The sequence below is a fragment of the Vulpes vulpes genome, chromosome 11 (assembly GCF_048418805.1).
Source record: "Vulpes vulpes isolate BD-2025 chromosome 11, VulVul3, whole genome shotgun sequence".
Classification (NCBI taxonomy): Eukaryota; Metazoa; Chordata; class Mammalia; order Carnivora; family Canidae; genus Vulpes; species Vulpes vulpes.
Genome location: NC_132790.1, coordinates 58038646 through 58066124, shown reverse-complemented (window position 1 = coordinate 58066124; position 27479 = coordinate 58038646). Strand labels below are relative to the sequence as shown.

At 46.2% G+C, this 27479-nt stretch overlaps 1 protein-coding gene across 3 annotated transcripts in view; it reads right to left on the bottom strand.

Annotated features, from left to right (window-relative positions):
* Positions 1-27479, bottom strand: part of ITGA9 (integrin subunit alpha 9) — a 344722-nt gene that overhangs the window by 298291 nt on the left and 18952 nt on the right. For all 3 annotated transcript variants that reach the window (XM_072726452.1, XM_072726453.1, XM_072726451.1), the window contains exons 4-5: positions 21264-21387; positions 8484-8551 (exon numbers count right to left, since the gene is read on the bottom strand). In XM_072726452.1, coding sequence (XP_072582553.1) covers positions 8484-8551; positions 21264-21387 — 192 coding nt within the window. The remainder of the gene's footprint in view (positions 1-8483; positions 8552-21263; positions 21388-27479) is intronic.

Sequence of the window (27479 nt, the reverse complement as noted above, 5' to 3'; positions counted from 1 at the left end):
AAGCTTGCCTTTGGCCCAGGGTGCGATCCTGGAGACCCAGGATCGAGTCCCACGTCGGGTTCCCGGTGCATGGAGCCTGCTTCTCCCTCTCCCTCTGCCTATGTCTCTGCCTCTCGCTCTGTGACTATCACAAATAAATAAAAAATTAAAAAAAAAAAAAAAAACAGGCCCAGAGAGAGGCATCTGGGTGGCTCAGCAGTTGATCATCTTGCCTTCGGCTCAAGTCGTAATCCCGGGATCCTAGGATCAAGTGCCAAATTGGGCTCCCCACAGGGAGCCTGTTTCTCTCTCTGCCTATGTCTCTGCTTCTCTCTGTGTGTCTCTCATTAAAAAAACAAAACAAAACAAAAAAAAAAAAAAAAACAAAGAAAACAGGCCCAGAAGGACATCCAGGGGGCTCAGTCACTTAGGCGTCCTACTCTTGGTTTTGGCTCAGATTAGGATCTCATTGAGCCCTGTGTTGGGAATCTGTGTCAGTGGGGAGTCTGCTTGAAATTCCCTTCCTCTGCCCCCCTCATTCGTTTCCATGCTCACATGCATGCGCTCTCCCTCTCTAAAATGAATGAATTTTTAAAAATAAATTTAAAAAGAATAAATAAAATAAATAATTTTTTTTAAAAAGACTCAGAAATACAAGACATGGCAGTCTCCAGCATTTGCGTTAGGGGCAAATGGCCCTGTACCCTCAACGGGGTCGAGAGCAGGTCTGTGCTACAGACCTATCCCATGAGCAATCCTGATGAGAATTCCAAGTGCTTCCAAATGATGCAAATACCTAAGGAAGTCAGCGTGGATCCCTATGTGGATTCATCCACAAGGAGAGGCATTGTCACTGTGCTAAAGGAAGCTAGAAATGATCTAACCGTCTAACAGCTGACATTCTAAATCATAGTACGCCCATTCAACAGAATCCTGCAGCAGTAAAACTGCTGTTGCTTAATAGCACTGAGACAGGGCAGCAAAGTGCTGAGTTAATGAGGAGAGGCCAAACAATATGCATACTACGATCGCATTTTATAAAAGGGGGGGAGGAAGCATGTACAGACAGACAGACATGAAACAAAGACCAGAAGGATTAGCCCTGAATGTTTATGGTTTTTTCCCCACTGTGTAACAGGATTACAGGGATCCCTCCTCTGCCCTCCCTTCTATCACTCTGTCTCTTTCTCTGTGTCTCTCCCTGTCTCTCATCCCCAAAATTTGTGTTTTACAAAGTTATAGAACAACGATTAAATGCTGACAGGAAGTCACCTCAGAAAACACACAATGTGTTAAAAATGGAGCACAGGCTGTGTGTAAGCTGTACTGAGGGTAGGTGTCCACTGCCTCCCTGAACCCCCTGGGTGACCCTGGCTGAAGCTTTCATTCCTTCCTTCCCCAACAGGGAATCCCTTCTTTGATTATCTATATTTCCCAAAGTACCTATGTTGCAATAAGAAACACTATAAATTATTTTCATAACAAAATCACTAATTTTGCATTCCATAATATTAAGCACCTATAATTTTGTAGAAAAGCTGACAGATCAATAAAGTCCTTTTGTATGACATTCCCAGGGTAAGGCAACACGGAAACATACAAAATATTTTAGAAAAAGTTGTATCCAAAAGGGTCCAAATAAAGACAATTTTAGGGGAAACCTCTCAGTTGTACAAAAACCCCAAAGGTGCAGGCCAGGTAGAGAGTAGACACTAGACACCGCAATGTCATCAAGGACTCTCAGGGACAAAACATACCCACCTCGCCCTTGGCCCTTAGAGTCCCCATGGTTTTTAACATTTTTTTTTTAAGATTTTATTTATTCATTCCTGAGAGACACACAGAGAGAGGCAGACACAGGCAGAGGGAGAAGCAGGCTTCCCGCAAGGAGCCCAATGTGGGACTCAATCCGGGATCCTGGGATCATGCCCTGAGCCGAAGGTAGATGCTCAACTGCTGAGCCACACCGTTCCGTTTCAGAAACATCCTTTCAGGCTGACCCCTCTCTGCAGAGCTGGCCTCACTGTCAGAAGCTGCTGCTTTCCGACAAGTCCCTGAAAGCTACATCTTGCTACAAGGACTCTGAGTTTCTAATGACAATTCATAAAGTCACACTGAATTCCCACAGAGCAAACGTCTGAAAAAGCCAGAGCCATCTAAAGAAAAGAAAGAAGAAAGAGCACCTGGGCAGGAGAGCAAGCGTATGACCATGGTGGCACTGGGACAATGTTCTGAATGCCATGTGCGCCGTGGTCCATTTAGAAAGAAATTTAAACAGTAGAGTGTGAGCACAGCCAGAAGAGAAGCCACCAGATCCTGCCTGAATGGCATGTTCCTGGTGATCGAGGAAGGTGGAGCCCAGGAATGGCTGTGGAGGAATGCTGCATTCAGATTCTGACGTCCCATCCACCTCCAAGGGAGCAGGTGAGAAACTAGACACTCTGAGGCATATCGCTGTTTTATAAAAACATATCACTTGCTGCACTCGTAGCTCATCACTAAAAAAAACACAGGTGGGGAGTGCATTCATTCACTCCTGTCCCCTACACTCATCTGTTCTGTGTAAGGGGCTATACTAGTTCTAGAAGGGACATTAGACAGGGGCACCTGGGTGGCTCTGTGGTTGAGCACCTGCCTTTGGCTCAGATCAAGATCCCAGGGTCCTGGGATCGAGCCACATCAGGCTCCCTGCAGGAAGCCTGCTTTTTTCCCTCTGCCTGTGCCTCTGTCTATGTGTGTGTCTCTTGAATAAATAAAATTTTTTAAAAAAAGAAGGGACATTAGACAAAGGACTTTTTCCTTGGACTTGAGCTCAGAAAGGCATTTGGAATGGGGTGTCTAAAAGCATAGGGCATGGAAGAACATGATAATCAATAGTCTCCATACCAGTGGTACACACCATATGTAGAGCTTTTTCTATCTGCAGCTCTTCATACGCCAAAATCCTGAGCAGTGCCAGAGACACAAAAGGCTCTCTGGGATACTAGGCAGTAGACTGTGTTTTCTGATGACTTAAATCAATCCAGCATAAAAATTGAGAGCTGTACATCCAACATATCCCCGCACCCAGTCTCTCAAACATTGCAAAGAGAACAAGACAAGATAATCTATCTCCTCAAAAACCTCCAACCAAAGCTTTTGTCTGTCTTCCTTCTCCTCTTTGTGCTCAGACTCCTCCCTTGGTTCAAACTAGATGACCTGAGACCTGCATGGCTGGGGCCGAGGGGTGGGGAGTTCCAGGAACTCCCTGTAGTTGATTTTCCCATTCACTAGGGATGACGCCTACATCTTTTTGATGCTGTTCACAAGGGTCAGGAAGTGGCACCAATACTTATTAGCTACCACCCAATGCAGATGGCGCAGAGGAACACAAACTTCTCTGCAAGCCAAAGGCCACACTGCCTAACTCACGTGTGGAACCCCTTCCCTGAACAGTACAGGCCTTTTCCCAAGGTGCATTTACTAGCAGAATCTCCGTAAGTACGGAGGTGTGTGGGTGTGTCTGGTGAGCCTTGGACTTCTCTCTGTATGCCCCTGCAAGGCAGCATAGCAGGGGGGGCAGAGGGGCACTTGGCACCTACAGCAGAAGTCTGCGCCCCGGGCTCCCACATTAGTGCTCCAAAGCTGGCAGGGTGCTCTGTCTTCTCTTGCTACGCACAACTGTCTCTATCCTCCTAGGCTACAAAAATAAAGTTCCCAGGAAGCTCTCCTTTACCCTCAGTGACAGGCTAAAGCTTACATGGCATCTGTAGCTCAAACAGCTTTGGTAACCCCTAGGTCACGACCTTCAGGGCAGGCAGGCACCTGGGGCCAGAGTACTCAGGGCCACATGGCCATGTCCGAAAGGCCACAGAGACACATCCAGCTGGAAAGGTAGCTGCCTGCCCTGTGCAGGGACCGTCAGCCCACAGCCAAAGCAAGCCCAAGTAATGAGGTCACCAGGAGGGCATGGGAGGGGAGAAGGGTTGCCTGACCCCCGCAAACACATTTCCTGTTCAGTCTCCAGTACCTGAAGTTCCAGAAACGAGAGACAGCGAGTTCAAAGACCTCTTGTTTCAGAAGGCCAAAGCCCAGGGGAGCCAGGAGGCAGTGGCTGGGTCAAAGGACTGAGCCTCCCACTTGCTGGCCTCACAACCCCCCATCTGTGTACCACGACTGTCCCACTGCTCTTTGTTCAGCCAGCACATGCTGAGGTTCCATGGCTTCCAGAGCCTGGAGTTCTAATAGGTCCTCTTATTCCTCTGGTCACCTGGAGATTGCACAGCCACCTGGATTCTCCTTCACCTCTGCCCCTTCTGCTCCTCCCACCAACACCCCTTCCACCCAGCCCCAATGACACCTCCTCCCTGGGAGCTCCTTCTCTCCTTTAGCTCTTCAACAACATCTCTGATGAGTTCTCATTTCTGCAGTCTACTTTTTCTCCTTCCACTGTCGAAAGGAGGAGCCCTCTCCCCACCCCACCCCAACTCCATGCTGAGCACACCCAGTCCCCTCAAAGAGGTACTAGCAATGACCAAATCAGAGTTTCCAACTCAGGTGGGGTTCTGGTCCCTATATCCAAACATCTTCTAAAAACACCTATGACACATGATGAGATGAGCACTGGGTGTTCTACTATATGTTAACAAATTGAATTTAAATAAAATATATATTTTTAAAGATTTTATTTATTTATTCATGAGAGACACAGAAAGAGAGAGAGAAAGAGAGAGAGAGAGAGAGAGAGAGAGGCAGAGACACAGGCAGAGGGAGAAGCAGGCTCCATGCAGAGAGCCCGATATGGGACTCGATCTCGGGTCTCCAAGATCACGCCCTGGGCTGAAGGCGGTGCTAAACCACTGAGCCACCCGGGCTGCTCTAAATAAAATATTTTTAAAATAATAATAATAAAAAATTAAAACACCTATAAGTGTCCCATCTATCACCTCACACTGCACGTGTTGAAAGCAGGCCCATTCGTTTACCTCCCCCAGTGATTCTTCTCTAGACGGCCTTTTTGCTACTGGGGCCCCCCTGTTTTCTAGAACCCTGGCTCACAACCTACTTCCTCCAACCCACAGGCCTCTAGTAACCCAGCCCACTGATACTGTCTTAATAGTCTCCAATTCCCCTGAGCATTTTTTCTTCCTGCCCTGTTGTTTTGTAGCTAGACCACATCACAGCCTCCCCCCAGGGCCTCCCACTTTTAAAGTCCTGGGCACAGGAGCCCATACAACCTCTCCCTCTCAGCACTGCCATCCATGGTGTCCATCACCTGCTTGTGGACTTAGAGTGGTACCCTCTTGCCTCCTGGGCTGAGTCAGACTTTGCTAGACCCTACCAGAGAAGTGACAGCCACACAAGTTAAAAAACCTAAATGTGCATACAGATGGAAGAAGAGTGTGAGCCTGGCATATGGCAGGATGGTATTTCAAATCAATGGGGAGGAGAAAATAATCACCTACACATTTAGGAAAATAATGGAGTTTGTTTCTACCATATAATGTTTGCAGAAAGAAACCCAAGATGTACTAAAGAGATAAATCTTTCTTTAAAAACCTATAAAAGTATACCTATACTATAAAACTATAAGAAAACCTATAAAACTATAAGAAAATATAGGTGGATATTTCGTATTCTTAGGAGAGGGATGACCTTTCTGAGAAGTCTAGAATCCAGAGAGAAAATGATTGATACATTTGACAAACATGAATGTGTGATGGCAGTACTATAAAGACACCATAAGCAAACTTGGACTGGTAAAAAAAAATTTACAATACATATAAGAGATGAGAGATTAGTGTTGAAACTATCTTACAAGTTTCTAAAAATCAGTTAATCAAAAAAAAGAAAAAAATGGGGTGCCTGGGTGGCTCAGTTGGTTAAGTATCTGTCTTCAGCTCAGGTCATGATCCTGGGGTCCCCTTCTTGCTACCTCTGTCTATCAAATAAATAAATAAATAAATATCTTAAAAAAAAAAAAAGAAAAAAAGAACAGAACAATGAACCAAGAACAAAAACAGCCAATTTCTAGAAAAATACAAATGGCTAACATTTGAAGAATACTAAACTACATTAATACTCAGATAAAGGGAGATTAAAGCAAAATGAGGTACCTTCTCATTATGACAAAAACAGATACTGGTGAGAGACTGTAGGATCAATGACACAGCAATGTGGGGGGTGGCTGTTAGCTGGCAAACACTTCTGGAGTACAATTTTTCAGAATGTACCCAAATTCAAAGTTTGAATAGCTTTGGAGTCCTCTACCACATTTCTCTTCTGCAGAAGTGTGAACTTGTGCACAAAAATGCCATGTGGGGGGACCTCCAGCCCAATGCTGCCAGTGAATCTGGTATGTTCCAGCATAAGTCCCAACTGTCTGAGGCTGGAGGCAGAGAGACCAGGAGGCCAGATAACGGGTAAGGCAGGAAGGGTAGGAAGACCTGGGCAACCATGTAGAGGAGTCTGGATCTTATTGTAAGTATGAGGGGGATACAAAAGGTTCTGGGCAAAGGAGCACCACAATATTTTTCTCATTTCTAGGAGGTAGTTGTGGCAGTTGCGTGGGAAGAGGCTGCCTCGAGGCAGGGTGGGAGCAGGAAATTAGGAGGGTCCTGCAGTGGTGCCCTAGGTTTGCAGGTGGCAGCAGAGATAGAGAGAAATGGAAGCCTCTGGGATAGGATTGGGGAGCACAGGAAGTGGGATTCCCTGATGGTTTGGATGCAGGAGAGGAAATAAGAGAGGAATCTTGTTTTTTTGGGCCTGAGCAGTGAGGACAATGGGTGGCACCATCCACCAGGCCTCCCATGGAATTCTGTGTAGATGGTCATAAGGATCTTACAAAAGTGGCAGCGAATGGATATAGTAAGAATTAGAGGGTGCAGACTGCAGGAACAGAAAGAAGCATCTCGTATTTATTGGTCTGAGAGTGAAAGACAGCATTTCTGACTTTTCTACCCTTTCCACGTTGCTTTGTGAATTCAATGCTGCATTGCTATTTTCTGAATTTAAATAGCAGTAACAGAAGTCAAGGTGGGCAGCTTTGCTTCAGATCAGAAAGCTCTGGACACCGGTGGGTGTCCCCTCCCGCAGCTCTCTGCTATCCTAGAGCAAGAGGAAGAGAGAGAATGTCAGAAAGCCAGGCCCATGAGCTAAGACACAGAGTTTGGATTTTAATCTACCATGTGATGGGAAGCCACAGAGTCAGAATGATAGGGTTTGATTTTGAAAGATTCCTCAGGCTGGTGTGCAGAAAACACAGGGTGGGGGTAGAGAACAGATGCACATGGAGGTGACGGGAATGTTCTCAAGCTAGAGCGGCTGTGGTTGCACAACACTATGAATGTACTAAATATCACTGGATTGTTTGCTTCCAAATGGTCAAAATGGTCAATTTCATGTTATGTGTATTTTATTACAAAAGCAAAAAAAAAAAAAAAAACAGACACAAAATGAAACAAAACAAATGCAGGTAGATCAGTTCGAGACCAGAATATATATCTCCAGGTGATGACAATGGCTTTTCCAGAAGGATGATGGTGGTGGGGAATTAAAGCTGTCACATTTGGGATATGCTTAGGAGGTTAAAATAATAGGATTGCAGGTGAATCAGAAATAAAAAGTACTTTTTTGAAGGGCCTGAGCAACTACATGGATGCCAAAGCCACTTATAGGACCTGACATGGAGCTTTGTACACAGAAGGCAACTTGAGAAATCAGGGGTTGATGTGAAGAGTGAACTCACAGTAGGTAAGCATCAGTAGGTAAGTACATCAGTAGGTAAGTAGGTAAGAACAGTCCCTAACGTTGTACCACCAACCAAAGATCGTGGTATGACTGCACAGGTACAGAAGTATTCAAGTCCACAGTCCTTTGGAATGTGGGGAACGGGCTGGCTGAGTTATGTATAAAACCATAACATTTCTCCACCTAGGAAGGAAGGATGGTAGGAGGTGATGCTTAATATATCCTCCTCACTGCCAGCAATGAGACACAAAGGTGACTGAGCACCCTCTCGCCTGCACCCTCTTGAATCAGTTCCTTCCATGGGTCTCAGGGTCAAGAAGACTCTTTAGAGAAACTGTCCAAAGAGGTGCATCCTCCAAATGAGCCCACCCATTCTCCCCCCAGGGGCCTCTGGCCAGCAGGTGCCCACCAATGTCAATAACCTTCCCTGGAGAGACAGAACATGAAGACTCCTAACTCTGGGCAACGAACTAGGGGTGGTGGAAGGGGAGGAGGGCGGGGGGTGGGGGTGAATGGGTGACGGGCACTGAGGGGGGCACTTGACGGGATGAGCACTGGGTGTTATTCTATATGTTGGCAAATTGAACACCAATAAAAAATAAATTAATCATTAAAAAACAAACCTTCCCTGGATATCACATCCGGGGATCAGAATCCACCCCCACTCACAGCTCAAGTGTGCGGGGGCATCAGCAGGCCCAGCTCAAGAAGCTACCGAGACCACAGCCAGGAAATGAGCAGCAGCAGGGAGCAGAAGGCCGGAGGCCGACACCCACCTCAGTGAAGAAGCCTGCTATCCCAGCCTGGCAGGAGCCGTGTTCCTCGCCGTACTTCTTCTTATACTCTGGAGGGCAGGGAAGGGAAGAAGCAAACCACAGCCTCGTCAGTGTGTGCCAGTCGTGTGTAGGAGCCGCGGGCGCTGGCCACCTCCCCGTGCGCCGCCGCGGGCTGGGCCCAGGGACACCTTCCAGACCGGGGCGCGGAAGGCAAGTCTCGGGAATCCACCAGACCTCAAAAATCCAGGCTCTGGTGCCATCAGGCCGTGAGGCTGCCAAGTGCCCCGGCCGACTTCCTCCACACATGTGGGGAAAGGGGAGCGGCAGCCGTGGTCATTAAGTGGGAGGCTGGTGACGATTATTTCATTTACTTCAGAAAGGATGGAGAGCCTCAGTAGGAAAAGGAGCCGAAACCATGACCCAGAAAGGGCATGATGTGGCCATCCCTGTGTGGAGTCTCCTGGAAGATAACCTCGCCTCCCAACACCACACTCCACAGGGCTGGAGGCAGGAGGGTTTCTTCCATCAGAGCAGAAACCAGCCAGAGGAGCCTGGGGCCCCAGGGAGATGGGCCCCCACAACACCTGCTCCTGGACTGGGTTACACTATCCCCCACGGTGTATGCAACATGCTAACACCTCCATCTTCCGTAAAAGGGGCAATCTCTCCAGGTCAAGATAAACACAAATGGTTAAGTTCATGTCCTCACAGTTCCCAACACTCTGACCCGACAAAGGAGCATTCGGTGTCACTGTTTTATTTTTAAGTTGGAAGGAAGAATGATTAGCTACATCCACGCATGCCATGTCATCAATCCCTTTTCCCTGGGAACCCATATTGCTATCCGTTAATAGGTAAAACCGTGAGGCTCAGAGAGGTTAGGTGAACCACCCAACGTCACAGAGCTAGTAAATGGCAAAGCCTAGATTCACCTTAGTTCACCCCTATGGCCTATCAAAGGATCTACGGAGTGAGTGATCACGCAAAACCAAGGATGTGACCAGCCAGCTGAAATAATTACATGGGTAAAGACATAGAGACAGAGGGATGTTCAGTCAGATGACTCAAATTAATTGCATTGCCAGACACGGGCTCATGGCTGTCCCTCAGCACCTGCAGGCCCCGGGCGACCCAACAAAATAACCCAGTGATCCCCCCATGTCACCTCTGTGCTCTTGGCAAGTGTCTGGTACCATTAAAGGCAATATACTTAATTTTGAAACAAAATAAATAATATGAAGGAACAATGAAGCTGTGATTGCAACACAATGCCACTTCCTGCAGCCCCGAGCTTCTCTAGGGGATCCTAGGGAAATATACAGAGTAACTCAGTTTCTAACAACACTCACCACAAAGCCTGGTAACATTTTCCAGTAAGTGGCCATTAACCGACTGCTAAATTACAACGGAATGTCAATTGAGTTACTCCTCTTCCCTGCAAGGGCTAAATCAGTTCCTCCCGCCTTGTCCTGTTATTACAAGAACTCAGGCCTTGCCAGAAAGCAACCTAGGGACGATGGAACTCGCCTGTTCTCTGCAAAATCTTGCACCCGGGCTGGGAGTGGGGCTTGTGCAAAGTCATAAAGAGATCGTGCATCAAACTGTCTGATAGCAAGAAATAATAAAAATTAATAATAAACCTACATCAAATAGCATAATGGCAAGAAGGATCAAAATGTCCCAAACTGAACAAACAGTTATATTAAATTTGGAAGGTCTGGCAAAAAAGCATATCCACCCCCACTGACTTGAGAGGTTAAATACTCAACTGTAACTCTCAAGCAAATGAAACAAAGAAAATTCAGACCCCACCAGCTGAAGGAAGCTACAGTGCAGGACACACCAGTTTAGGCCTCATAAATTTATGACATGAATAAGAATTCTGTAGGAACCTTTCATGTTTTAAAGGAAACAGTCTCAAGGTCTCCTTTGTCATGGGGACTCCAAAAATAGTAGATATAAAACTTGTCTTTCTCTACCTCATCCCTGGACTGTGCTGGCCAGCTCTATGCCAGAAGCAGGAGCCAGGACTTCTAAGGGGGGCACAGCCATATTGGAATCTAGGAATACCCCACTCCTGGCCCCGCGAGAAAGTCCTGCAAGGTAAAGCCCTACTACCAGCCCCCTGCCCTTAGCCAGCATCAAGGTACCGTTAGAAGCCAGCCCCAGTGTCCCTGAGCTGGGAACACCTCATCAGAGGTCCGAGGGCCAGGGACACAGAACAAAGGCATCATCCCACTGGCTTTGACTTTCTGAGATTCCAGGGCCTATACCCACCTTCTCAGAGTGCTCTAGGACAAAGAATCAAATCCAACCACGTGGGGCTCCAGACTAGTACCCGTAACTCTGACCTCCCAGAAACTTCTGTAACTCTTGATTAACCACTTCAACTTGGAACAGGCTCCAGTCCTAATACTTCCAACCCCACTCCATCCCACTACACATGCTTTGCGGTGAGGGGAGGCAGTAGTAGCAACTCTAGTCTGGGAAGGCTCAACTGGTGTGACTGGATTAGACCCTTTCCTATCTGAGCCATCCACAGCCTTCCAGAAGTCCTCTTCAGCTTCTCTGAGTGACCTTGCAGGTAAATGTAAATGATACCCTCTCCCCGTCACAAAAAGTGTTTGTCCCTCACGGTTTATTCAACAGCAAGATGAATCATTTATTTCATTGTCCCCAACACCAGCCTCGTGTCAGTGACTGGGATGTGCTGGTGCTGGAGCGGTAAGGGAGGGTGTGCACACATGTGGCTCTGTGCATAGACCCAAGGCCTGGGCGGCAATGTAAGAAGATTGTACATTCCTCCGGCCACTAAGCACCCGGGTTCTCCAACTTCCCTTCCCTTGGACCATTGTGCCCTGTGCTCTGCTTGCCCTACCTTCTGTCTTCCAATCAGTCAGGCTCCCTTACCTTCACCCCCAGCCTTGCTGGGAAGGGAGTCCTGGGTACCAGGAATTCTGAGTTCTCTACCCAGAGCCATCATGAACCCCAGAGGCCTAAGGATGGTGGCAGTTGCGATTGGAGTAGGACAGGGACCCACAGGATTGATGTTTCTGGGCTTTCCAAACTTAGGTTGGCTGATTCTACCTTGGGCAATCCCATCTCCCCTAGGGCCTCAGGAGGAACAGGACAGAACACGCAGATCCAGTTCCTGAGAAGGCAGGAAACCCTCTATACCAGAGCTTTGAAAGGGGAGGTAGGTATGGAGATAAGATAAGAAGCTGCCCCATCCGGGGTCCTCAAGGAACCCCCCAGGTCACAATCCCTCTTCCACTGAGAAGTCCAGGCCGTGCAGGCTGCAAGGATGGGGTGGGACTTCCTCCCATCTCTGGTGTTCCCAGAACTTGTCCCGCACACACACAGGCTGCGGCGCTGCCATGGGCAGCTCCTGGACACGTCCACGCATTGTCCAGCTGCCCCCAGGATGTGGCCAGGTGGAGAGCTACAAGCTGGTTCCCTCCCTCACTGCGTGGGACACATTTATTCACCTTGAAGCAGCAAAGGGGGATCAGGGTTGTCATGACAGCAGCCTATTGTCCTTCCATAACAAACCTAACACTGTTAAATCCACAGGAACCGAATCTTGGAAGAAAGATGTGGTTGAACGAGGAGACCTGCAAATCACCTGGAAGAGGCAGAAACAGGTTGGAGCAAAGCCCTTTCTCTCTGCTGTGGGCGGGTCTGAATTACTTGGCCTGTGTCCCACACGATCCATTAAGTTGTATGGCTCCTCTGCTCTAAAAATGGTAGTATTTTCCTTGGTTTAGCTGCTGGTTTTACTAAACCCTGTCTAAACAGAAGGCAATTCAGAAAGGGAAAAAATGCTAGTTTCCAAATGTTCACAACCCACAACTCAATACACAGAGCTTACACTAATGAATTTTAATTCATTCAAGAATTAAATGGGGTGGGGTCACTTCCTGCACTCTTCCAGAAATGCTGGTGGGATAAAACCAACCCGTGGAAAGATCAAGATTTACAGACAGTGTAACATATTATTCCTACTAATCTCTCTTCCCATTTAAGAAAGTTTCCTCTTTCAAAGAGAGTCTTTTTAATGCATCAATTTTAAAATTGTTTTTTTCCATAGCTCCTGAACTTAGCCATGAAATGGGAGGAGGGCAGCTTTCTAGTCCTAAATTATTCCTGAATTTTTGCTCAATTTCTGAGTGAACATCAAATAATTGGTCATTAAACAATTTAGAGGACAATGAACTTGGGCAGACAGATCTCTACTACTAACTGGGGCATTTCAACATATAAAACTGAAAAGACAAAACTGCCTGCAGTTGTGAGGCACGACAGTCTAAATGGAAAAATATATATATAAATGACCTAAATAGCTAGGTTAGAGAGCAAGGGAAAACATTTTCTCAAAATAATGGACAATTAAGCTATGGTGGGCATTAAAGGTAAACTACATAAAGCCAGTAGCTTCCAATTATGTGAAAGCAGCTTTCAGAGGGGACAAGATCTTGTGAGCACATCTATCACCTGAACCTCATCTCTTTCTTTTACAGATAAAGCCACCATCGCTCAGAGAGAGCAAGCAGCTTATTTAAGGCCACACAGCAAATTAGCCTGAGGTAGGAGTAAAGGGCAGGCTTGCTGACTGCCAATCTGCTTCAGAGACACCATCATGCTTCACAGAGCACACTGGCGGTGATAACATTCTTAGCCCTAGGAAAAAATGTTTTCCATCTGTGGATGAGTGGATATACAAAATGTGGTATACACATGAATCCCGTGGAGTATTGTCTTAATATTAAGTCTTAATGAGGAAACTCTAACACATGCTATAATATGGATGAGCCTTGAGGACATCATGTTAAGTGAAATAAGCCAGTCACAAAAAGACAGAGACTGCATGATTCCACTTATATGAGGTCTCTGAAGAAGTCAAACTCATTAAGACAAAGCAGGATGGCAGTTGCTAGGGCCTAGGGTTGGTGGAGGGTTCGTAACAGAGTTGTTTCATGAGGACGGAGTATCAGTTTGGGATGATGAAAAAGTTCTAGGGATGGGTGGTGGTGGCTGCACACTAGTGAATGTATGTACAGCACACTTTGAAATGGTTAAAATTGTAAATCTTATGTTATGTATTTTTTTTAATTTTTATTTATTATTTATGATAGTCACACAGCGAGAGAGAGAGAGGCAGAGACACAGGCAGAGGGAGAAGCAGGCTCCATGCACCGGGAGCCCGACGTGGGATTCGATCCTGGGTCTCCAGGATCGTGCCCTGGGCCAAAGGCAGGCGCTAAACCGCTGCGCCACCCAGGGATCCCATGTTATGTATTTTCTTATAAAAAATGTTTTTAAAAATCTGTAATGTTTTGTGATCTTTAAATAGTACCAATTTTGCCAGCTCCCTACTTCAGAAACAGAAACAAGCAACTTTACAGGCACAAAACAGTATACCTACATTCAACGTACTGTGTGTTACAGACTAAATGTGTGTGTCACCCCAAAATTCCTAAGTTAAAACCATACTCCCTGGTATCAAGCAGTGGGGATTAGCATTAGATGAGGCCACAGGGGCAGAGCCCTCATAAATGGGATTAGTACCCTCTTGGGAGTCTAGAGAGCCTGCCTCTCTCTGCTCTCCACCATGTGAGGACAGAGAAAAGGGCCCTCTTCAGACACTGAATAGGTCAGGGCCTTGATCTTGAACTTCCTAGCCTCCTGAACAGTGAGAAGTAAATGTTTGTTGTTTAGGTTGCTGTTACAGCAGCCTGAAATGCCCAAGACACTGTACACTGTATGTTATCTTTCATCCCTCCAAAAACAGTGACTCTGAACATATAGGCACATCTCAGTGGCAGTCTCAGCTCAGAGCTGAGTAGACTTCACATGATGCAATGCCTGGTGGCTCAGTCGGTTAAGCATCTGCCTTCAGCTCAGGTCATGATCCTGGGTCCTAGGATCGAGTCCTGCATCAGGTTCCCTGCTCAGTGGGGAGTCTGCTTCTCCCTCTCCCTCTCCTTCTCTGCTCTCCCTCTCTCAAATAAATAAACAAAATCTTAAAAAAAAAAAAAAAAGAATTCACATGATGACCAAAACTAACACTCATAACTACAAGTTAAAGAAACACCTAGGACATAGAGCAGATAGTCCTCCAGTAAAATGTCATCAGGCTGAGGAGCCTCATCTCCCCTTGCATCTGCTAGAACTTGTCTATATTTTGTGCCTACAAAATATAGACAAAACTGCAAAACTGCAATACAGCTTGAGGAGCCTCTAGTACAGTGCCCTAAAAATTCAGAATAAAATTTTGACATAATAGGAGATTTTGCTCAGTGAGAGGCCACAGCATCCCAGTAATCACAAAAACCAACATCCGCCGAATAGGTGGTACAAAGAAACCTGCTCTGAATTTCAATGCCAACAATCCTTTTTCTGCTTGATAAGCCTGTGACCTTCACCAACCTCTCCAAGTCTGTTTTCTCATCTGTACAATGAAGTTAAGAATTCTTACTCCCTAAATGGGGTCGTTACTCAGTATGATCATAAATGTTAAGTGCCCTAGCACAATCCCTAGCACCCGGTCAGTAAATCTGAATCTGTCAGTTTCTCTGAGAGGAATAAAACCCAAGGAATAAAAACCTGTCATACAGATTAGCAATTTTAGGAGATGAGATTAATAAAATTTAGACATCTGTAAGGATAATACAGATGTATATAGATATATAGATGATATAGTTTAAGCAATCAATAATTCCATACAATGTATGGAAACATGTTTGAAGTACAGACTATATTTGTGCCCATGATAAAAATTTTTGGCACCAAAATTAAAACTTGATGGGGTTCCCTGAACTCCAAGAGCCACTACCAGAGACTTGGTTACCTCCACTAGCCCTGGTTCTTCCCTCCAGCTACCCTCCCTCCCTCTCCCAGCCTCAGGGTCCCTTCTCCACATTAACTGGCTATAATACAGAACTACATCTGTTTTTAAATTTGCTGTATTTACTTAAATGAGATAATGTTTATGAAAGCTCTTTAGAAACCATAAAATCCTATGTAAATGTAAAGTTCTTTATTTAATAAAAATTTATGGGGCTTGTTCTTAAATTTTTAAATGGATCAACTCAGCTTCTTATGGTTCTCTCCAAAACAAAACAGAAACACAACAAAACAAGACAAAACCTCAAATCCTTTTCATTTGCAAATGGCTCTTGATTGATTTTTATTCCCTGTGGAACTCCAGCACTTCACACTAGAATGGGGGGGGGGGGGGATACCTTCACATGTGAATGTGTGATCTATGTGATCTATTTTCTTTTCTAGAAATGAACCTTGTCTTGAGAGATGCAAAAGCAACTAGGAATAAAAGGCCACTCACTCTCAAATAAAGAAAATGGCACAGAAGTCTTTTGAATCAATGGAACAATTTTAAAGCACAGTGAAATTTGATAAATTCAGACCCCAACAATTCCTAGCTTGAGAACGTTTAAACATGGCATGAATTAAACTTTAAATCATCTACAAAAAGGAGAGAGGAGAGCTTACCAGCAAATAAATTGTGCAAATAGGATCTTTAAAGATATTTATGAAATTGTCATCTTTTCATGGAATCTTTTTTTTCGATGGATCTTAAAATCATTTTTGTAATACCCAATTTTCTACCCTTCATTACCTATTCATTAAAGCAAGATCTGCTAGTAACCTTCTCTGAAGGTTTAAGGATAGCATTAAGGCACTCAAGTTAGCTAAAAAATTCATACTCGTCGAGTGTTCACTCTAGGCTAGGCACCTTATATACCTCAAATACCTCTTCAGTGGGCTAATCTCCCCATTTTATAGATGAAAGAACTGAGTCTCAGAGGGATTACTCAAAATAACCCAGACGTAGTAGGTTCAATCACAGTAACCAGTGAGTGTTAAAGCAAGATTCTGAAACTGGGTCTAACATACAACAGTGCTCTAATTGTGCTTCTTTAAAAAATCAGCATTGCTCCACAATTTTTCCATATTAGTGAGGCTCTTTTGTCACAATAAAAAAAAATGACCTGAGGGGGGCCTGGTTGGCTCAGTCGGTTGGGTATCCAACTCTTGGTTTTGGCTCAGGTCATGATCACATGGGTCATGAGATGGAGCCCTGAGTGGGGCTCCATGTTCAGCAGGGAGTCTGCTTGAAGACTCTCTTCCTCTGTCCCTTCCCCCACTCACATGTATGCTCTCTTAAATAAATAAATAAATAAATAAATAAATAAATAAATAAATAAATAAATAAATAAATGACTTGTTTACAGCCCCCCTCCTGCCAAGCTCTGGCTTCTTGTCTCAGTAAGCTCGAGGGCAAAGGATGAGAGAAATCTCCATGCCTGATATTAACAATGCATGAACTTCACTTTGAGGAGCCTAAACTGTGACTTGGTCAATAGCAACAGGTTTCATAGCACTTGTTCTTCAGTTTACAAATAGTTTCCCCCATGTCATCCCATTGAATTTCTTGTTTTCTCACACACTCGGATAAAACCAAACACCATATGGTAGTAATGATGCTGTTTTCATATCAAACATAAACGGCTGACTTAATGGTATGCTCCATTGGTTTATTTTACTTTGTGTTCGAAATTCATTTTTGTTTCCCATTGCCTCTACATTTCCTGGTTCCAAACAGGATATTCTGATAGCATTTCCCACCCAACCAGAAACAGGAAGCACCTGAAAAGTCATGAGAAAAATGTCTTTGTGCCAAAGACTGATGTTTTAAGAATTCAAAAGTTTGAGACTGTCTGGACAGGGGCCTACAGACTTCGAGGCTTTTGTCTACTAAACAGACCTGGCAACATTCTGAAGAGAGCACAGGTGACCCTCCAAGAACTCTCAATAAGGCCACAGTGAGAGAACAATGCATGGTTTTTCTGAGCACTTCTGAATTTTCTCCGGAGCCCTTGATGGTAATCCTTAGAGGTAATGCAATGGAGACCCAGCCACAGGCCTGGGGCCATAGAGACAGATGGGCAAAAGGGCAGGACTCAACCAAACCTTCCACACCCATCAGTGGTCCTTCAGCTATTCCATAGCATGCACATTCAGAGGAGGCAGGGCCCCTCCCTTCCCAGCACCCACCACCATGACCAACGATGGATTCCCACCATTCCTCTTCCGGAAGCCCCACTTGGCTGCAGACTCTAAGTGGGCATCCATTTCTCCAGCTGGAAAATGAAATAAGCTGTCTTAATGCCACTTAGACCTTGGATGTAGGTTGGGCCCTTGGGGAGAGGTGCCCTGCAGGACACACTGGCATGAAATTCTCTCCCCACACAGCTCTCCCACTTGTGAAAGATCATGTTTCCCCTGTTTTCCCCTGTATATGGAGAACTTCTTCACACCGGGAACAGTGTGTCACTTGGGTTTTATCTATCAGGCACTTAAGATTATGTGGACTCTATCCCTAGCAGACAAATTAGTCACCCCACAGTGATTAACAAACATTTGCCTAGCATACAGTACATTAGCACAGAATATGGAATATCAGAATATTCATGTTTACCACGCATGCACACACATGCATGCGCAAATGCACATGTTGGGCACTATTCTAAGAACTAACAAGTTTTAACTCACTCCATCTTTTTCACAGACCCCTGAGGTAGCTTAGGGGAAAGCCAGGACTTGAAGTCTGGCATGCTGGGTCCAGAGTCTATGCTCTTAGCTACCATGCTACTTTGCCTCTCCATTGTATGACATATAAATAACAGAAAGGAAACAAAAACTTGGCCTTGAAAAAGCCACACCACATCCCTAGACCTCAATAAAGATAGGCTCGTTAAGATGATATCCAAAAGGTCCTGTTGAATTCTGAAGTACTTCTATTGTACTGTACTTGCTGTAATGTGATCCCTCACTTGGAACATAGAGTTTGAGTCACCGAGTTTTTCCACATTAAGAGAAAATATAGTTGCCTGAAGACCCAAAGTAATCCACAAAACTGAGAGGTGGATATCCCCAAAGTTAACAGGGCACAGGCAAGGCCCCTCTAACTATGGCCGGCAACATGCATGTTGCCAAGCCAGTCTTCTAGAGAAATCTGAGTGTCTGCCACCCCTTGCCTCCTACAGAAACAAAAACCACAGAAACATTCTCCTCAGTGCCACATTGTTCTAGGGGCTGCTCTTATACTCCAACACTCCCTTTCCCAGTGAATGAGTTAACATACAGAAGTACATGTGAGCCCATGGAGGAAAACGATTGGGCAGGGGCACTGCCATTTTGCTAATTTGTTTGCTGGCTCTGTCTGGCCATCATTAAGTCAAGGAACAGTCAAAGAGCAATCCTGCCAGCCTGGGTTGATGGTACATTCACTGTTGTGTAAGGAATCTGGGATCATGAGACGAGCTCGATGTCAGCTATTACTGCCTAACAACCATGAAATGTCTGTGACAAATAACAAATACTCATTTCCCACTCCTCCTCCCACAGATCAGCTGGGCTTTGGCTGATCTAGCTGGACTCAGTCAGCAGGTTCAGTTCAGGTCTGTTCCACATGTAGCTCTTCTGGGACCACTGAGCCACAGGGGGCACGTTCCGTGGTGAGGGTCCCAAGCACCCAGAGGGGGAAGAAATACATGACACCTCTTAAGGCCCAAGCTGAGAGTTCACATGCACTTGGGAATGAGGGACATGTGGAGCAGACCTGAGCCGACCTGTCATCTGGCCCAGCTATGGCCCTCATCGGCTCACACGGGCTTCCACCTTCCTGCCAAGCATCAGGGGCCTCCAGCACCATCACCATTTCCAGGATGCAGGCTGGTGGCCAGCATGTGCATCTTTCCATGGCGGGGGGGGGGGGGGGAGGGGGCTTTCCCTGCCTCCCCCTCACAGGACAGAACAGTGGAAAGACTCCAGCCCCTACACACCACAGGTGGTTAATCCCAAGGTGTGTTCTGTGCTGGCCCCAGGGCTCCCCAGAGACTGTGCCCAGCTGCCCAGGATAGGAACCTGTAGGTAACATCCCTTATAGGCTGCCTTCCCTTCCCTCTCTTGCTTCCCACGCCCCGACTGGGGTCTTCTGAGATGACCTCCAGAAAACTACCCATATTCAAACTCAAGTGAAGGGAGTTATAAAGATTAAATGACAGATGGTGTAAAGTCCCCAAGCCAACACTGGCCCAGCACTGATCTCACAGCCACTTACCAACACATTAGGTTCAAGTGTGAGCCATGGGGGCTATGGGCTCTAGCAACCTCTTCAGAGGTCTGTCCTTTTGCATTCTGATACTTACGATGGCACACAGAAGAGTCAGTGGGCACAGCAACATGTCCCCATTTCACAACACGTCTTCTGGGAAAAAAACCAACCTCCTGGGCTATTGCATAACTAGTTTGGATTCAATATCCCTGGATTGATCCCTTCACCTCCCCCAGGCCAGCAGGCTACCCGAAGACTTATTTCAGGGGCTTCCCCTTTTCTTCCATGGGGGTAGGGCAAGTGAGGAGTAAGCTGGGGTGGTCAGAACACAGTCTTGACCCCTTATGGATGCATTTATACTACCTGTGCCTCTCCGTTAACTGACTACATCACATCCATTTTTCACATGGAGGTTTTTGTCTGCCTGGGGTAACAGAGAGATGAACAGGGCCAGAGTTCCAGTTCCCCCATGGTCCCACCACAGCTCATCCAATGCTGACACAGAAGGAAAGCATAAGCCTCGCCCCCACAGAAGGACAGGGTTCATGCCTCCTGCTGGGCCCCTGCCAGTTCTTCTGTGAGGCCGTTGCAAAGAACACCTGCTCAGGACACCCAAGTCCCTTTCAGGGCCCTGAACGGTCCTCTGGGGACTGGACAGAAAAATGCATGTGTCCAGACAGCATTTCTCAGAAACCTCTTTGGTGGCCACAAAATTTGAAACCTGGGAAACCCCAGGGAGGCCCAGAGGAAATGTGGACACAGGCTAGTGGAGACTTCAGTCCAAGCAAATAAATTAGAGGGGGAACTAAAATACTAACAGCATAGCTCTCAGAGGGAACAAGTGCTAGCTCACTCAGAATTAGGCAGAGAAAACCTGAGTGTACAATTTATAAGACTGATGAAAAGGGGAGTATTTCCTGAATCCTTAAAGCTCAAGTTCAACCAAACTAAATAATGATCAGCTCAAAAAAATTAATTAAAAAAATATAATAATAATCAGCTCTGTTTGGAGGTTTTAAGCAGGAATCCTGAGAAAATACATTTCTTTCCAAGATCCCAAGCGCCCCTTGGCAAAGAGGTCTTCAAACTTACATGAGAGCATGTGGACCAGATGGGAAGGAAAATCAGCCTTGAGGTATCACGGAATTACTGAATCTGGGTTTCCTTTTCCTGCTGCCTCAGGACATTTGTCCACAGAGCTGCCTTGGGAGCCTTAGGACCATCTGGGGAGCTGGGACTGTGGAGACCATCTGAGCCAACCTCTGGGTTTTCAGGAGAGGACATCAAAGTCCAGAGAGAAAAAGTAGGTTTCCCAGGGCTACAGAGCATGTGGCAGTGCCAGAAAACCAAATTCTGCTTAATCACTTGGCTGAGGCTTAGTGAATTTTGCTGAGACTTCATATAGCTCGGTAAGCACCCTGGGCTCTGGACAGAGATGGGGAGGGCTGGGGCTGGGCAGGGTCTGAAACCATGGTCCTCTGCTCATCCCCATTCCCTGGGCAGGCCCATGGGTGCCAAGAGACAAACCAGGGATCCAGGGCTGCCCCCCAGTTAGTTTGGAAAGCTGAGGGAAATGGAGATGATGGGAGTTGTTGGGGGTGCTGTGGCGGGGGCAGGGGGCAGGGATCAGCAGTGCTCACCTTCATAGCAAGGGATCAGCGTCCTGCCTTTAGCCTGGAGGTTGGACGGGATGATGTAACAGAAGCCATGGGGCAGGATGTGGTCTGTTTCATAGTAGATGTTCTTCCAGCGGTGGGCACAGGCCTAAAGGACAGAGACGAGGTCAGAGCAGGGAAGTCAGCCCCAGAAGGTCCCAAAGCAGAGCTCTGGCAGTGCCAGGTTCTTCTTTGTGAGGAGACAGAGGGGTCAGAAAGCCATCCTCCCTCCTGCCTCCCTCCATGGCTTGGCACCAGGTAGTATCTGGGGCATCAGCAGCCTCTTTAAACAAGAACAAGCCCCTGGAAGGCTACTAGGAAGAGACAGGAAACATGTAAACTAACAAGGGTTATACCTGGAGCTGAGCCCTGGGAGGGAAAGACTGGGGTTATGGGATGGAGACTCTGTGGGTGGGAAGGACAGAGGTCAGGGAGAGAGGAGAGCCAGCCAGCCACACTAAGCATGACACAGCGGTCATTGGGAACTGAGGAAGCAGTGAGAAAGGCCTGGAGGTTGGAGGGAGAGGAGGGCCGTTGGCGGGAGGGAAGGGGTCAGAAAGGGGACAGAGCTAGCCCATGGGGGTCTAGTGGACCTTGAGGGCTATTATTTTGGTGGATGTGCAAGGGAAGCTGACACAGGTAGGTGGCATGATCTGCTTTATGGTTCAGAAAGAGAACAGCCACCATGTGGAGGCTGCAGGTGGGCAAGAGCAGAAGTGAACATCAGGTGGGAACAGATACTGATGTGGCCCAGGATGGGGTGGTGGGGCAGAGGAGAAGAGAGAGCTTCAGGGTATGTGCTGCGAGTAGCATGGATGGGCCCTGGGGAACCACCTAGGAGAGCAGGAAGGCAGGAAAAGGAAGCCAAGTGAAAAGGAAATAACCCCCAACATGGACCTTGAGGCCCTCAGGCCAGGATGGCTACACAGGCCTCACAGGTGCATCTGATCACTTAGTCAACTAGTTCTTGAGCACCCACTGTGTGCCAGGCTCTGTGCTGGGCCTGAGGATACAGCAATGAACAGCCAGAGCCCTGGGTCAGTCTGAAGGGTCAGTCTGAAGGGAGAGACACACTCTAGTCCTCCTGAGGCTGCTGGGCCAGGGCACACTTTGGGAAGCTCCTGTTTTGAGCTGGTTTGGGGCAAAGGTTGAACCATTGCCCTTACTTGGCTGTTGTTGCCTACAGAAACATTTCAGCGTGCACATCATTAACCAGAATTAAATGTTGATGGTTCTATTTTCAAAGTAGATTTACACACAGCAAAATGCTCAAGTCTCAAGTATACCATTTAATGCACTTTGACAAAGGTGTACATTTATGTGAACAGGCCCGAAGCAAGATATAAAATGTTTCCATCTCACCCCCAAAGTTCCCTCATGCCAGAAATCAGCTGGTTTCGATAGAAAGGTCAAGAATGGTGACTCTGAGGAGGTGCCATCTGAGCAGAGGCCTGAGAAAGTGAGGGAGTGCCTGGGAGGGCACCTGAGGGAGGCTCAGGGCAGAGAGGGCTCTGAGGCAAGCGAGAGCTTGGCGTGTGTGAGATGAGGCCGTTAGGGACAGACCCCCTAGTCAGCATTCTGAGCAGCTTCCCGGCACTGGCTCCAATAGACACTGGAATGGGAGCCAGTGGGAGGAACGGAGGCTGGGTGCACCCTTCCCCACCCACCAAAGAACACCCCCAGCCTCACCCTCAGACATAACTGCCCACTTGATGTGAGAAGGCCTATCCACATCCAAATATCCACAAGTTTGGATTAGGCACCGATCTGCTTACTCTGAGGACATGCCCGGTTCTCAGGGACATGCCCCACTCACTTCTGCTACCAGTTCACCTCACTCTGGCCTACAAATCTGTTTTCTTAAAATACCACATTTTAAAATAATCAGAGTGTTTAACCTCTTGCTTTCTTTCCTTCAAATGTACAACAAGCCACAATGTTCAGCATTTATATGGCCCATATTCTTCTACAACTCTAGAGGGTGCACAAAGGAGTCTTCAGAATTCCTATTTTCCACATGGGAACCCCAAGTGGGCTCAGAGCTAGCAAGTATTATAAACAGGCCTGGAACCCACTGTTTCAGGGTCCTCCTCATCTCACTAGAAAACATTTTCCATTTAAAACTTTCTATTCCTGCCTGAGCAGCCATCAAACCCACCGCCTGAGACAGATCTAGTAGCTGTTGGGCTACCAGCCTTACCCACAGGCTCCAACACCCCTGAAATAACCACTCTGGAGCCCAGTGAAATCCCCAGGTCACCAAATGAGAGAGGTGCCTCTTTGGGGTCCTCAGATCATCCTATGATGAAAATCACTGTCTGCCAGCCTCTCTGCTCTTCATTCCTTCAAACCAACTGCCCACAGGACCCCTAACAAGGGCACTCTCTGCCCAAGAACAAAACTACTGGAAATAAGAATGTGCCCACACACTCACTGGCTCTTGCCCTAGGACATGAAACTACATAAAATAAATCTCTTGTTATACTGCAAACCATCTTCATTTCTCTCCACTTGATAGTTTCACATTCACAGCATGTTTCTCAAGGGGCTATACCAATCTGTCATAAAGCACATCATCGCTCCAACCCACTAAGTAGTTGATTTTTAAAATGTTTAGTTCTGACTCAATTCTGATGCCTTGCAAGCCATTGAATTGGCAGGTAAATTACTTCTATTTTAACTTATAGACTTAGCAAAGCCCCTGGCTTCCAGGGCTTACTGCATTTTATTGTCTTTCTGGGCTGGAGAGACCATAAAAAGAGGCGGATGTTTATCGTGGGGCATGCTGACTCTTCTAAGGAAGGACACTCTGCATTTAATGTCTAGTTTATTGTCTCCTCATTTGTTTTTATTTTGTTTTTTTAAGTGCCATAAACTGTTTAAGGAGTGATCTTGGAGAATTCCTAGAAAATCCAAATATTACATTTCACAGTAAACTAAACTGAAATTAAGGCATTTTGTAAGGTCAGAGATCAAAGTGTCAAAGGCAGTATGCATGTAGGAAAACAATGAAGAGTATTTCTGAATATAAATTATAGAAAGAAAAGACTGTTTAGCTCTGATTATCATTATGTATACACACGCATGTCAATCTGACTCCTGCATTAAAAAAAATTCCTAGGGACTGTCTCCAAAGGATTACTAACCTCATCAATCTCTCCAAATGAGTTCTGCTGTGAGGGAGGAAGGGGGCCAGAGCAGGGAAGAACAGGAAAAAGAGTATTCTCTAAAAATAGCAAGACTGGCCAAACTCAGATTCCAAATAATCATAAGAACGGGGAGGGTCATCTAGCATCACCCCAAATCTTAGAATCTGACATCTTTCCAGTTAGTAGGGCTGTTTTTTTTAATTCCAAAAAAATAAAAAGGAGAATATGAGCAATTTTTATTTCAAAGGTCTTTTCTGTTGTATGGAAACAGCACGTCCTTCCCGGGCAGGCAGTGTGTGGGGCGGGGTGTAGGGGGTGCCTCTCCCAATGGCTCAGCCACAAAGGCACATAGGCCCCCATCTCCACCCTCTTACACAGATGTCCAGAGCTATTACCACACCTCGGGTCCACCCTCCACAGCCAGGGCCAGGCCCTGGGCCACCGAGAACAGTGGGTGGAGGGGGTCAGGGACATGATGCCACAGATCTCCCCCTACCCAAGAAGGAAGCCCCCTGCCCTGCTCCAAGGGAGGATGGAGTGGCCTCGGAGGCACAGGGAAGAGGTCCCTGGGTGCTGGGAAAGTCCATTCTGAGAATGTTGACCAAATGACAATTCATCAGAGTGAATACAAATTATGTGTGTCCTTTCTTGCATGTGTTATAGTTCATTAAAAGTTCTCTAACCAACAGCCAGGAAACATGGCAACAGAAGTAAATGCAAAAATGGACTCTGCAGCTTTGAAAACAGCAGACAGGTGAGAAATGGTGAATAGGAAGGGACTGCCCTGTCACTTGGAGAGGACACAGCACACAGCCAAGAACGCCGCTGCCACCAGAAGTAATCTAGACGCTTCAATTACTTGTCATCTGAGCCTTGGAGACTACTGAAAGGCAGAAACATCAGATTTGAACATTTGGAGGTGCCTTCCCAAGTCCAAGAAAAGAGTCTATGCCTATGCTGGCGGGGGTTGGGTGGTGATGGCAGGAAACTAATTCTTTTTCTCCATTTCTCTGTCATCTGCACACTAGGGGTGCCAGGGGACAGCGTAGAGAGGAAAGGGACTTGCCCCAAATCCTGATGCTGTGTTTGCACCTGCTATCATTTGTTCGCTGGGGAAAACAGGAAGGTACCACAACACCGAAAGTCAAGACCCCGGCAAAGCTAGGGCTGGATGCCGGGTTCAGGGGTGAGAAAACATCATTTGTCAATGAGACATTTGACGCCCTGTCACAGCTTTTAAATTCTCCACCTCGGGATCCCTGGGTGGCGCAGCGGTTTGGCGCCTGCCTTTGGCCCAGGGCGCGATCCTGGAGACCCGGGATCGAATCCCATGTCGGGCTCCCGGTGCATGGAGCCTGCTTCTCCCTCTGCCTTTATCTCTGCCTTGTCTCTGCCTCTCTCTATATATATGACTATCATAAATAAATAATAAAAAAAATTAAAAAAAAATTCTCCACCTCTTCTTTACTTTTAATCAGTACCAGATGCCATTTTTAAAAAACCCACCCACCTCCCCCTCTTCAAACCTGCCCTGGAATCCAATATTATGTTCCCTAGGGATACAGGTCCTACACTCACACCCCAGGTACCTCTTGAGCATTCAAAAGGTGTTTGAAAAACACCCACCTTCCTGTGTGTAATTTTCAAATAAATACTTGCCTTGCAGAAAGCCCTGACAGGTAGACTTGACACATTAAAGAAAAAGCAAGTGGATAAAAGGTCTCCATGTAAATATGGATGACATCACCATTCCCTGTACCTTGGTGTCACTCTAGGGCCATTTTATAGCATTTTGCCTGTCTACCAGTCAGCCACCAAGAAGGGATGGCAACTGATTTCCTTTCTAGTTGTTTTAACAGTGACACTCAGCCCTTATATTATTCAAACACACTTTTCAACACCCCTCTTTGGAGAGATCATCTCCAAGCACCGACCATGAGAAGGGTAAAAGATGTGGCCTCTCCCCAAGCAGCTTCCATAATAAAGGAGACATACACACAAGATAAATTATACATACAGAAGTAACAACATAATGCTCAGTTCCTAATGAGCCCAAAGATGCTAAGCTTATTCCAGAAAGCACTGTCACCAAATGACAGGCTTCAAGGAGGAAAATGAGTCTCAACCAGGGAGGATGGAGGGGGCTGGGAACAGAGAAGACTCAGGACAAGCCTTTCCTAGCAAGATGGCACATGTGCAAATGTTTCTCATGAATGACTAAATAAAATCTTTTAAAAATAAATAAATAAATTTTTAAAAAGAAGGAAATACTGTCATATGCTACAATATGTATGAACCTCGAGGACATTATGCCAAGTGAAATAAGCCAGTCACAAGATAAATACTGCATGATTCCAATTACGGGAGTTATTTAATACAGTCAAACTCTTAGAAACAGAGGAATGGTGGTTGTCAGAGGCTGGGGGCAGCAAGAAGGGGGCAAGTGTTCAATGGTACAGAGTTTGTTTTACAAGATGAAAAACTTCAGAGATCTGTAGCCCAACAAAGTACACACAGATAATGCTACTGTACTGCACACTTAAGAATGGTTAAGACGGGGGATCCCTGGATGGCTCAGTGGTTTAGCGCCTGCCTTCAGCCTAGGGCGTGATCCTGGAGTCCCAGGATCGAGTCCCACATCAGGCTCCCTGCATGGAGCCTGCTTCTCCCTCTGCCTGTGTCTCTGCCTCTCTCTCTCTTTTTCTCTCTCTCGCTCTCTCATGAATAAATAAATAAAATCTTTAAAAAAAAATAAAAATTAAAAAATTAAAAATAAAAATGGGTAAGACGGTAAATTTTACGTTATATCTTTGACTACAGTAAAAAAAAAAAAAAACATGAGGGAAACGAATGCTGTTGGATGCTTCTTCTTCTCTAAGACTTATGGGTGACTTACTGAATGGATGAAGCAGTAATTGTATAAAACATGAGAAAAATAGCTCTGCATGCAATGAATGAGAGCAGGATTATCACAGTAGATTATCGTATCAGAGCACTATCTCCACTAAGCACTGGCTCTGCCTTCTTGGTTTCCTTTGCTAACTCATTCCTG